Source organism: Solea solea, chromosome 12 (genome assembly GCF_958295425.1).
Source record: "Solea solea chromosome 12, fSolSol10.1, whole genome shotgun sequence".
NCBI classification, from domain to species: Eukaryota; Metazoa; Chordata; class Actinopteri; order Pleuronectiformes; family Soleidae; genus Solea; species Solea solea.
Window position 1 is genome coordinate 11,886,625 of NC_081145.1, and position 13,089 is coordinate 11,899,713.

The 13,089-nt window shown below is 40.4% G+C and overlaps 2 protein-coding genes across 20 annotated transcripts in view; both read right to left on the reverse strand.

Annotated features, from left to right (window-relative positions):
* The window catches only part of LOC131470572 (zinc finger protein aebp2-like), a 28,852-nt gene extending 18,836 nt beyond the window's left edge, over positions 1-10,016 (reverse strand). For 2 of the 3 annotated variants that reach the window (XM_058646480.1, XM_058646482.1), the window contains exons 1-5: positions 9,388-10,016; positions 8,235-8,445; positions 5,549-5,656; positions 4,518-4,704; positions 4,007-4,152 (exon numbers count right to left, since the gene is read on the reverse strand). In XM_058646480.1, the coding sequence (XP_058502463.1) occupies positions 4,007-4,152; positions 4,518-4,704; positions 5,549-5,656; positions 8,235-8,445; positions 9,388-9,923 (1,188 nt within the window). In that variant the 5' untranslated portion in view covers positions 9,924-10,016. The remainder of the gene's footprint in view (positions 1-4,006; positions 4,153-4,517; positions 4,705-5,548; positions 5,657-8,234; positions 8,446-9,387) is intronic. The other variant, XM_058646481.1, reaches the window with a different exon arrangement.
* A 1,306-nt stretch (positions 10,017-11,322) lies between these two features.
* LOC131469562 (pleckstrin homology domain-containing family A member 5-like) overlaps positions 11,323-13,089 on the reverse strand; it is a 75,688-nt gene continuing 73,921 nt past the window's right edge. For 15 of the 17 annotated variants that reach the window (XM_058644649.1, XM_058644648.1, XM_058644650.1 and 12 more), the window contains one exon: positions 11,323-12,578. In XM_058644649.1, the coding sequence (XP_058500632.1) occupies positions 12,509-12,578 (70 nt within the window). In that variant the 3' untranslated portion in view covers positions 11,323-12,508. The remainder of the gene's footprint in view (positions 12,579-13,089) is intronic. The other 2 variants (XM_058644638.1, XM_058644641.1) reach the window with 2 other exon arrangements.

Consider the following 13,089-nt stretch of genomic DNA (forward strand, 5'->3'; position numbering starts at 1 on the left):
AAAAGTGAATCGCTGTTAACCTCTGCCTTCGGGCTCCTCACAGCACCAGGTTAATGATCACAAACCCAGGATACTTTTGAAGAGACCATGTAAAGGCTGAAGATGAAGAATGGGCTTGTGTTTAACAGCATGAAGTGATTTGTGAACAGAGTGGGTTGATGATGGCAGTTGATGCTTTAAGGGACAGATCATAATCTTCTCTACACCCACGAGACAGGAGTAAGAGACAGGGAGGAGGGAGGGAGGTAGAGCAGGAGGAAAAATTAGTTAACAGTGGATATTAGTGTGGCTGTTGAAAATGGCAGGACTAATGCAGGGGGAGGGCAGGACTGCTAAAACTGGGTGTCTGTCTAGTGTCAGGGGGTCAAGACGCATGTGAATGACGCATATTGGCACAACTAAAATATCCCATCACAAACATGACTGAGTTGCTCTGGAGCGTCAGCAAGACCACTGGCCAAACTCCACAGAACCCCCACAGCTCTGCTCCATCTCCCTGGGCCAGGGAGGGCCCAACGGGGTCCAGAGTCTGACGCAGTCCTACAGTCTTGCTGCACCGCAATCGTCCAGGGGACAGAAGTAAGACAGAGAATTTACGCCCAACTGGCCAGATGTCCTTCCGATTCATAACCCCTAACCATTGGCACTTTTCCTTGTCGTCTTTTGGAAAAGACTCAGCTTCTTGTCTTTTGTGACTCACTTCTCTAGCTGGCTATTCCTCCTCCTGACCCAGTGTGCAACTGCAAAATATGCAGTTACCTCTCTTAACCTCTTCTCAAGCTTTATCTTCACTTTTTTCCTGAGCTCTTCTTTTAAAATTCTTGGCTGATGGTGAGCAGCTGAGGTTTGTAGGAGCAGAACGGAACAGAACAGAGTTGAAAGAGACTGTGTTAGTACCAAAACAACAATGTCATGAGAACTCTTTAATACTAATTAGATTTGAATAAAACACAAGCGTGAAGAATGGGCTTGCCTAAAACTGCAATAAATAATGTTGAAATACATGGCTTGGCTTTAGAAGTGTCTGTGTGTCAGGAGAAAATCTACTTGCATGAATATTAAACAGGGCAACAGGCAGGACTATCAACCACAATAGTGACCTTGAAATAGACTTTGACTAGATAGTTTGATATCAACTTTACAAGGACTTTATTATCGTTAGTAAAAGAGTTTAACTGTATTACATAGTCTGAAAATAAGATTATCTCCTTGTGTTTCTTTAGTGCAGAACAATTGAGCCTATTTTTTGCCTTCAATTATTATACATTAATAGCAATATCTGTTGATGCATTGCACAACTGATAAATGTGCCATACTGTGACATAAATTGATATCTGCATACAACTCTTTTTTTAATCATAATAACTAATTTAATACCCATAAAAGGGTATGTTTGTGCTTTCATATGTGGAAGATCTATTCAGGTGGTTTTAATGGGTATAAAATGTGTAAAAAAAAAGAAAGAATGTAAAATGTTTCTGCCCACAAATACACTGATTATTCTTGTTTGGTTAGCCACAGAGGAAATGTAAAATAGCACAATCAATATTCTATTAATATAAGGTGTCACAGTAGGAAAAGCTGAGAGGTAAATTATTAGGGATCAGAATAGTAAATCAATTGTAAACGTTGTCAGGTTTTTCCTCCCGCGTGCATGTCAAAATGTCTGCTGTGAAAAAGGGCAAATGGCCCGAGGAAACCACTGTAAACAAAATCACTGCCACTAATTAAAGACAATGTTTCTCAGAATGGCTGAGAAACAACTGAACAGGTCTGAATATTGTCCAAGTACATTATGTGATGGAAGGAGTTGTGTAGTGCTTGATCATTCTTTTTCCTGTTTTAATGCAAAAATTACATCATCATGCAATTGGAGGATGTGAACAGGACACAGGGCGCTCCCCAGTGGAAGTGAATAGGAATAGCAGCTATTCAAAGACCTTTTTTTTGGCATTTCACACCCTTCACATCCAACATATCACAATAATTGTCCCCAGTGTGGAATTCACTCCTTCACACTTTAAAATAATTAAATCTACTCAATCAATCAACCGAAGAGAGATAGGAAAAAACAGTTTTTCCTGCAAGTGCCTTAAATAGTAAAGGTGCAAAGGCACTTTACAAGCCATTAATAATGTATCATGCACTGAGTTCAGTTTGGACTGAGAACAATACACAACAACAATCCAATTGTGTTTCCTGTGAAGCCAGATTCAGAGAAAAAACATCATCAAGCCTTGGGGCGATTCAAAAGGTTCACTTCAAGTGCACCGAGGAAAAAAGCTCTGCAACGACTCTTTCACACCCCCTGTTGTCTAAAAAGAAAATAACAAAAATAAAACCAAGGGGGGTGAAAATGTAACAACCAAGTACAATCTAAATTAAATACAAAACAAATTACAATTTAGACATAAAATAGACACATACTCACTACAATCTTTTGCTTTGTTCTCATCAGTATATACTGACTGCTTGCATCATTTGTCTGATGAGCATAGAGAAGCAAAAATACTGCTTCCACTATCACTTCATTATGCCTACAACACAAACTGTGTCAATATGCAGATCTAAATTTTGCTTTCCCTGAATACTTGGGTTAAGTGTCTGATAGCTCTATATTTCGACAACCATGTCTGATCTCTTCATTGTTTCTTCGGTGACACGAAAGGAAATCTTTGAGAAACTTCTGAGTAATCCACACACACATCCAATGAGGAGCAAAGATAGCACAAAGAGGCTGTGTTGTCTGCTGATGATGTTAGGCTGTTTACACACACACACACACACACACACACACACACACACACACAGTCATTGCATGTAGGGACGGGCATAATTAATCGACAATCAATTCATTGATCATTAAGAATTTCGTCGATGACGTTAATTTTTTAATCGATAAAACTAATGCAGGTTCTGTTGCGTAGTCAATGAAGATCGGCTAATCCAGAGGCTGGGGGAGACGAGGAGCCTGCGTTGTCTGACACGGACGAGGGGAGCTCAAACACTGGAGTCGCAGCCTCCCAGTATCAGGTCTCTGCTATGACACAACTCCTGCACAGGTACCTGTGCATCACAGCAACGTCAGTCACCTCAGAGCGGGTGTTTTCCGCGGCTGGACTGACAGTCACCAGGCTGCGGTCGCGTCTGACCCCAGAGTAGAGATGCGCGGATGAGCTGTAATGGCATCTGCGACTACAATGAATGATGATCGGGTGGTGGGCAGGTACGGGTTTCATTGCATTTCTAATATAGCTATAAACAGGGATTTTTGAGATATATTAATGATTAATTGAAAATCGATTGTAAATTCTACTGACGATCGATTAAGAAAATTTTAAACAAAAATGACATGACGGATTCTGTCAGCGATAAATCAGAAAGTGAAGAGTGACCGCAGCAGATACCCCGCAGGTGTGAACACGCAGTGTTAGACGCGAGTTCGATGCCAGCAAGGCGCGCCACAGCCACGGCATACACAGCGCACATCTGGTGTGAACCAGCAATAAAGCAGATATACAATTACTACCAATCTGTCTGTTGCTGAAACTTGAAAATGAATTCAAATAACAAAAAAACAGATGGTCCAACAGTTGTGTATGTGTATGAACAAGTGCAGCTTATTTAAAAAAAAAAAAAAAAAAAAAAAAAAAAAAAAACACGCTCTACAATTGTCTGCATTGAGACTGCAGTCACCATTTTAAAATTGAAAGGTCATTGTTGGATATATTTTACACGTATCCCCGAATTTATAAAATTTGAACCCACTCAATTATTGTCTAATTGCAGCATATCATACTGTAATAAACTACATTACTTAACACTGGGGTGGACAAAAAAAAAGATGAATTATGATTTTGTTCATATGTTTGCACATTACCCATAAACAGAGGAATGCATCTGATGATGTAACCACACCGATGGTCATTAAATGAAAGCTATTAAACTGAAAACAGGTAAGCGCTGACAAAAAACTACCGGACAAAGAAAGTAAAGAAGCACTGACCGTGCTGTGAAAGACCACGCTGTGTCCATTGCCCACACTTTCAATGTGGGTAGCAAGGTTGAGACAGATGGCCCTGTGGCGAATAGCATCCATGGTTTGGGCATCGAAGAAGTCGTGGGGCCTTGCTGGAGGAGGACAAGGACAGACTGATGAACACTAACAATAGCCTCCACAGTGGCCGTGAAGGCTATTGCTTTGCTTTTTTGGATTTGCACACAACATGATTTGCAACAGGATGTTTTAATTTATATCTATGTGTGTTACACTACACATACTTGTAATCACAGAACACAAGCAGCCACCGTGCAACAAAAAACTTAGTGTAGCTTATTATAACTGCATGGTGGTTACCTGAGCACTGTCAGTAGCATTATGATGTTTTGTGGCAAGAAAAAAAAAAGGGGGTCAAAAAAGGTAAAACTTACCAACATACATTAAAAAAAGAAAGAAAATAAATAACATTTTGAAAAAGGGTTTTGTGTGGTGTGGTGTGTGTTTGTTGGGTACGTACGTAAGGTGCACCTGCGTTTGTTCTTGAGCTTCTTCCTCTTGTTGATTCCAGCCTTGGAGGGCGACTCCTCTTTGAGTTTAGCCTGGCTGGACATTTTAGAGGAGTTCTGCTGGCTGAAGTGACTGGGGACATGTCGAGCCAGCCCTCCCTGAGATGCAAAGCTGGCAGTGCAGCCGCCAACCACACACTGCAGAGGAGCACAAAACCAGAGGGTATGATGTATTTCAAGTGATTCAATTTAGCTAATAGTGTGGCTGAGTGGGTACTGACAGGTGAGTAGTACTTTGACACATTTAGCATTAGTAAGTATAGGTTGCTGTTCTGTGAAAATGTAATGAAACAACCATTTGCGAGGCAAAGACGATGGCACCAGCTAGATGTTGAGACTAATCCCACAAACATACTGTCGGATCAATATTAATCAGTACTGTAACCTGAAATTAAAAAAATAAGCAGCAGGCTTCAATTACTGTAGGGCTGGACAATAAATCGATATTATATTAGTGACATGAGACAAGATATTGTCTTAGATTCTGGATATTGTGATATCATGATATGTATTTTACTGGTTTTAATGGCGGTTGCAATACTCGTAGTGAGGGATTATGTCAATTGTGACACTTGTGAAGTTAAATACTGATTAAAATGCAAGGAATGGCTGTAAAATTAATTGAGAAAAAATAAAACTTCTTCAAATTTAAGCCTGATTTAAGCAGAATTGGACCATATTTAGGAGGCGATTTGATTGTTTCTTGCTCAGGTAATTGTTCTTTAATGATCATTAACAAACTAAAGAAATGCACAAGATATCATATATAATTGAAGGTGACAATTTTAAGAATGTAACATAGATAAACAGCCACAATACAGACATTACTGTATTTTCCAAGGTATGTATATTCTTTTATCTGAGAGCATATTTTGCCTGCGTCCAGCTTAATTAACATGATATATTGGGACATGTCCTAAAAATATTGAGATTATACATATAAGCCACATCGCCCAGCTATAGATGACCTAAATGGTTTTACCTTGAAGGGCTTATCTCCACTGTGAGTCAACATGTGCCGCTGGAGCCAACTCTGACTGGTGGATGGTGTGTTATACACCTTACAGCCCTTCCACAGACACACAAACACCTGAGGAACACAAAGAGAAGACATTATGATAAAAACCGAAGAAACTAGCAGAGAGGAGTTAAAAAAAAAGAAAGAAAAAGAGTTCAAACACAGTAGCACAATAGAGAAAAATATTTGGTTTAGAACAATAGTGAAAAATTGGAGAATAACTGACAAGACGGCTTAATAGGGGTTTGCATTGTGGACCAGTCTGGATACATGAGCTTTGATTCACTTCAAAATACTATTTATTATGAACGGTGGATCGATTTGGTACAATTCACTTGGGTTTAATTTGATGCGATGCAATTAAGTTTGATGCATTACAACTATTTGTTTAATGGAAGCACTTTTCCACTTTACAATTACAAATTAAGCGTAAGCTAAATCTATAAAAGTATCACTGCTTACCTTGAATAGATGTTTCATAAAAGCTCCTTTAGGGGCCAAGTGTGTGTGTGTGTGTGTGTGTGTGTGTGTGTGTGTGTGTGTGTGTGTGTGTGTGTGTGTGTGTGTGTGTGTGTTGTGCACTGAATGAGTGGTCAAGCAAGAGAGGAAGCAGCGCAGTTGGGTGAGTGTGGAGCATGAGAGGCTGGGGACCGATCAGTTCACTTTAGCAAAGACAAACTAAGGCACTAATGTGTAGTATTCTGTGCCAGTGGGAAGAAATAAATGCCCAGGCTCCTCCAGAGCAAGTCGACAGTCCTTGTGTTCATCACCTGCCAGTAAGAAAGTAAGGTTGTTAGCCTGAAGACCTCAAGAAATTACCCCCATCTGTGCTTCCCGATCACAGTCTGGCAGTTAAGGCAGGGAAGCTCCACACCCATGGTAGATGCTACTTTTATTAGGGGTGTCACGATATCAACTGTAAATCAAATATTGATCGAAACGACATCACGATCAACGTGCGAAAGCAAAAGGTGGAATTGAGTATAACCACACCCCCAGTGTCCTGCAGGCGTGCCAAAGGGGAGAAAAAAAAGTGTTGAGGTTGTAGCCATTGTAGCCTGATTACATGTTACCTCCTCCCGCTAACCTGAAGCTGCTGCCAGCAAAAAAGGACTGAGAATCCAATCAAATCTTGACCTTTAAAAATTAAAAAACCAAATCGAATCAAGGATTTGGAGAATCGTGACACCCCTTACCATCAACTCATTTGAAGACACTGGGAGGAAGGAACAGCAGAACAGCTTCATCCAACCCATTCATGACACTAAAAGATGGGACATCCATCAGTTCAAAGCATTTATATTGATTCAGCGTGAATGATGTATATGCATTGTTCATTTTTATAACTGATAACTGATTTGCCTTGGTTTGGTGTTATAGCCCTAATTGTTACAGTGAGAAGTGAGAAAGATAATCTAAATAAAGTTGTCTACTCCTTTTTTTGTGTCCTACAGGCAGAAGACAGTGGTGAATCAGAGGATGACGATCTCTCACTCCCATCATTCAAGTCAAAATGATTACATGGAAGTAGAGAAAAACGGGCAGAAGTGTTTAACCCTGACAAATAGGAAGCAGCTCAGTCTAAAAGCTTTTTTTTTTTTTTTAAACTACAAGCAGCAAAGAACATAGAAATGACAAGCTAGTTTCACTCTCACATATTCTACAACATCTGAGTAAAATCCCACTCCATCATCATTGTTATGTGTGTATGTTCAGGTGAGTTTAAGTGAGGTTTCACTAATCAACTATCACATTTTGTTTCAGTCTTGCTGTTTTCATATCAGGCAAATTTACAAAAAAAAAACAATGCAATGGTATTTTATAGTCCCAAGGGCTTTTGGTAGATCATTTTAAACCAGTCACAGGCCTACGTCATCCTTACTGCATTCTGTGTACGTGGAAAGCTGCTTCGCATTTCCCACATGCACGTGCATGACCACGGTTCTATTCTCACGGCAAACTAGCGTTTCACTCATAAGAACTCAATCTCACATTCCATTTCAGTAGCAGTGATTTCTGTTACTGTATGACCTGGTATTCTTTGAGTGCTGAGTTGTACATGTACAGTATATATGTATAGTAGGAGCTGACAGACACCCTTGTGTAATCTCAATCAAGTGTCCATGATTATTGTCTTCTATGTTGTCTCTATTTGACCAATGTGAAAATGGGCGGAGGACAAAATTTAAGTCACACAGACCCTAGTGGACCTTTGCACTCGGATGTGGATAGTATGACCTGGGCCAAACGTTCATATTTTATGTCATTCAGGCGAACGGGGTAAAAAGTGTGGAAAAACAATCACTGTCATAGCTGCTGTCAACTATTTTGATAATAATATGATAAAAATGTAGTTTATTGATAATCAGTGGTTTTTTCAACAACTAAAACAAGCTTTCTGAACATTTATTGTCAACATACAAGACATTTGAGAACATTTTCAGGTTTAGTAGACGCTGATCAACATTTTTCAACATTTTCTGACATTGTACATCAAACAAGTACTCGACTAATAGAGAAAGTAAGCGATTATGAAAATCGTGAGTTGCAGCCCTAGTGACGATAGACAGATAGGTGCAGAGGTCCAGATATAAGCTGGGGGCACCAACAAATTCTGTGAAAATGTTCTAAATGTTGAAGGTCTACTCACCCCTCCTCTCTGTCCATCCACATGAATGCCCCTGATATGTTCTGCCAAATCAGGACTGGAGTTGAAGCACTGTGGGCAGAGGTCCCAGCAGCAGGAGAAGGCCACAGTCTTCGTCCCAGAGGAGCTAGCACTGCTTTGTCCATTCATCATAGCAGGCGTGGAGCGTCCACTGGACACGGTGCTCTCCAGCTCCATCAAGGTGCTGCTGATACTGAGAGTAAGGAGAGGGTGAGTGGGCAGCGAGAGACAGGGAGAGAGAGAGAGAGAGAGAGAAAATGGTGGAAGAAAACAGATCCACAGATAGAAAGCAATGAGCAACTAAAGACATCAAGAATAGCTTCCAATCTTAGATCAGACTTTGCACAGCTGTGAAGAACAGGTGCAAATATCACTCATTACATCACATGGCCACTCACATGTGAAAAGACTCCAACTGATTTTCCACGCATGCCATTTTTATCACTCAGGCCAAATCCTGCCACTTTATCATTGATATGTAGTGCTGTAAACACATGGCTTGTACACCCAAGATGATTTGAGACACAACTATTAATGACTCAGTATACGACTTACAGTACAGGGGAGTGATTTAGAAACACAAAAGCTCCAGTAGATGAACATTCACATAGGATTGTCAGTGAGGGAGATGATCTTGCTTCCACCAGTTAAATGAAGAATGTTCATCTTCACAGATTAATTAAATAACGTTACACCAGGAACTAATGGTTATTGATATGTCAGTGTTTGAGTACATGGATGAGGATATGTCTGTTCATTTACTACAACAAGCTCATGTGCAAATATGACATGCTTTGAGTGGATGTTTAAAAAGAAAGGAGACAGATAAATTAGTGTATTTGGTTCGTGGACAAAACGTTTTTTTCAGACGTGTTAAGGGCTAAATAACTGATCAATTGATTGAGTAAATAATAGTCTGATTAATTGATAATAAAAACAATCGCTCGTTGCAGTCCTACAGTGGGTTGAATACATATCAGTTGACATTATAAAATATAAATAACAAAAACTCGTAATTGTGCTCGTTTAAAGGTAAAGTGAGTAATTAACTGTCAGCCGCCAATGGAACGTGTTCACACACCCACCCCCAACCCTGGCCATGAGTGAGTGAGTGAGCTGTCATTCTCCCACCGACCTGTCCTCCGAGTCCATACGGCTCAGGGGTTCACCATCCGAGGATGATATCTCCACACTCGGCCGCCTTTTATCGTCCACCTCGACGCTGGGTTTCTCGCCGTCTTCACACACTGTTTTGCTCTTGTCACAGTCTATCCCAGAGCCCCGGCTGTCTTCTGCTCCCGGTTCCTCCTTTGCCTCTTTCATAGCGTTATCGTCAGCGGACTCGTTGGCGTCGTCTCTGCAGCTTTGGTTTGATACGGGCTTTTGCTCCGGCACGGGCTTTTGCTCCAATTCTACGGGAGCGGTTGTAGTCTTCTGGTCGCATGTCTCCGCCTCGCTCGCGGCCTTGTCTGTCGCCTCAGCTGGCTCCTCTTCACCGGCCTCCGGACCCGCCTCTTCCATTTTCGGCTCTACTTGAAGACCCGGTTCCGCCGTTTCCGCTTCGGTGCGGCCCTTTTCTTTTTCCTCACCGTCGCTCTGCTTTATCTCCTCTGTCGGTGCGTCGTCCTCAGCACCCAGTGCGGGTGTTTCGTCTGGAGACGCAGCGGCCATTTCAACAGCGTCGATAACCGTTAAACACTTTCGGTATTAAAAATTCAACCGTGGCACAGTCCGATGCTTCACTGCAGGGGAGGGCGGGGTCTAATCACACTATCTGCTCTCTGATTGGTCAGAGGCGGCACGAGGAGCAATAACTCTGACGTTGGTATTTAAACTTTCCATGTGTTTCTTTTGCTCTTTTTGAGTAGAGTCGCTGTTTACCTACTACAACCTAGGTTCCTCAGCGGAGGAAGCAACGCTGCCACCTTTAAAACATCTTAAACAACAAATTGAGAAGTATGTGTGGAGAATAATGGTTGTCCACTGACATCCAGATAAACCATAGTGAGGTCATAAGATTCTTCCAAAACATAGCATTAGGTTCCTTTAAAGGGACAGTTCAGGTTTTTAAGTATGGCACTGACAGAAAAACTGATTTGAGCTACTTTAAGGTCCAGTGTGTAAGAATTAGTGACATCTTATGGTAAGATTGCAGATTCACTCACCTTCCCACTTGTCTCAGGAAAATTGTGGTAGTGTTTGGACACCAAAAAAGGGCGACCCTTTTTTTTTTTAGCATATTGAAATTTAGCATGAAAATACACTCTGGCTAGTTTATCTGTTTGGGCTGCTGTAGAAACCTGGCAGCACAAGATGGCGGCCTCTGTAAAGCAAGGCCCTTGCAGAAGTGTCACGTCCCTGACTCCATTGATCTTAAACTCACCCGTCAGGCAAGTTGAAACAAGCTGGAGCTTGTCGGTATTTCATAAAAGGTTATGCTGATCTTGGGTACATACCGTATATCAGCAGTCTAGTCCTGTCTTGACAGGATTCCATGCTGATAATTCCAAGCCTCAAACTTCTTTGGAAGTCCTGACACATCCACTGTAGTGGTAGAAGCCACGCTTTCAGATCCACATGAGCTGCCAGTGGAAGATCTTAAGCCCCAGTTCAGTTGGAAAATGGACTCTTCCTACAAAGGAGCAGTGTTTGTCAAACACTGCTGTCTCTTTTAGTTTCAAATGCAACTGAAATAGACAACAATTATACTTATTTAATACTGGCAAGTTTTGATGGTCATCATTTGATAGATGATTGGTAGACGACCTAACCCATGCCTTACCACAAAGTGACTCATCTTCTTCCCTATTCTTTTCAACTTGCAACAGAAAAGCTGCAAAGTATGATATCAATGTTGTAGCAGTAGAATGACCACAAGAGGGAGACACCGTTCTATTTATAAAGTGGCCATTATGCCAATAAAATGATTTCCAAGGATCTTTAAAATCAAACAGTATCCCCAGTATTTATTTTTCTATTGACAAAAATGAAATGACTACAAATACCTTTCTCTATGAAGAACACTGCACTCAGTTACACCAACAGCAAATAACACAAATGCATCCACCCATTAAAAATGTCAACATTTATTCAATATGATATAAAACAGATGGGTTATGAACATTTTCAAATCAAATATAGAACGTAACCATATGTCGGATACATCCTCCCATCCTGCTCTACCATGTACATTATATACACAGTAAACCTCTGGTAATTACACTTTTTACAAACAAAGATTAATCTTGGATCCACAAACATATTTTATTGCTTTTTACATGTGCTAATCTTTTTTTTTTTAAACCCATGTATTGTAAAATAGAATCAAAATCAAGACATTTTTCTACCTTCCATTTTAAATATATCTCAGGATAAAAAAAATAGAGTCCATAATTGGTTTCTTTAACACTTTTTATCTCGTGTGTAGAAATACACTAAACCATGGCTGCAGCTTAGCCTGCAATGGCAAACTCTTAATTTAAATTTTTTTTTGTTTCTTTCCCCCCGAGACAACTTTATCAATGGTCATCCTGACAAGAAGAGGATTAACAACGAACACATTTTGGAAACCAATAATAGATTATAGCTTTAAACCAAAACATTCACATAAGTGTCAGAAACAATGCAACAGGGATTTTCAGTGGATCCCATTTTAAATAATTACAATCCAGAAACAAGAGAAATTACAAATAATGTTAGTCTGCGGCAATTAAGTGGCCCCTCCACTCATTGTATAGTATATATCTTATATACTCATGTTTCATATGAAAAATATTCTTTACAATAAATGGTTCAGTGAATTACAAAAGATTTATGTCAACTAAAATAATGTGACAATGTCTTTGTATAACTTTTGGGAAAATGAATGGGGATTAAAAAAAAGAAGAAACAGGGCAAAAATGTTTCATCACAGACCCAGAAACAGAGCTCAGTCTTTTAGCCTCTTATACACACACACACACACACACACACACACTCACACTCAACGGCCCATATTCAAACAAGGACCTCATAAAACCATATAAATAATAAAACTTAAAACGCCTGGTATGAAATCAAAAGGGAACTGCAACAATAATAATGTTAAAGCTGTCTCCAAGCAAGTGCAGAGAAATGTCACAGACAGAGTGGTTGGTGGCACAGGAGCTGAAGACGTCACAGTGAGCGTACAGAGAAGTCATCGGTTAAGACACCCCCCTGAAAGAGTGGACAGTTTCACCCTCTGTGGGCTTGTGCTGATGTCCCCGGGTGAGTTTTCAGGGGCGTCTTGATATTTCCACAGCTGTTTCCTTCATGTGTAGCTTTTTACTGAGGCCAGAGCCTGTGCTGCAGAAAGACAAGATGAGAAAAAAGTCACAAAAAAAAAATCAGTTAAATAAAAGTAAACACTGAGCACTGGTGGAGTAGGATTCCCTATGTCCATGGTTGTCAAACTGTAGTACGTGTGCCACCAGTGGTACGCGAGCTTCCTCTGGTGGTACTTTGATGAAAAGCAGAAATACTGTTGAGCAGTTTATACCAGGGTATGTGATAAGGAAATTATAAAAATAACAAATAACATAAAAATACTCTAATTAGAGTCACCTTATCTCTCGCTCCATCTTAATCTAATTTCACTACACCAGTAGTAGTATGTGTGAGGAAGAGGAGGATGATCTTATTGGCTCCTGTGAAAGGTCCGTGGCTGACTTTGCTCGGCCTATTTACACCACTGTATTTTAACGTTGGTGATAATGGTGTGACTCTGAGAGCTCAATACTGTCTCAGGTGTTACTTGGTATAAAAACGTTTTTATTATGTGATACCTAATACTTATGTGAGTATTATCTGTAGGCAA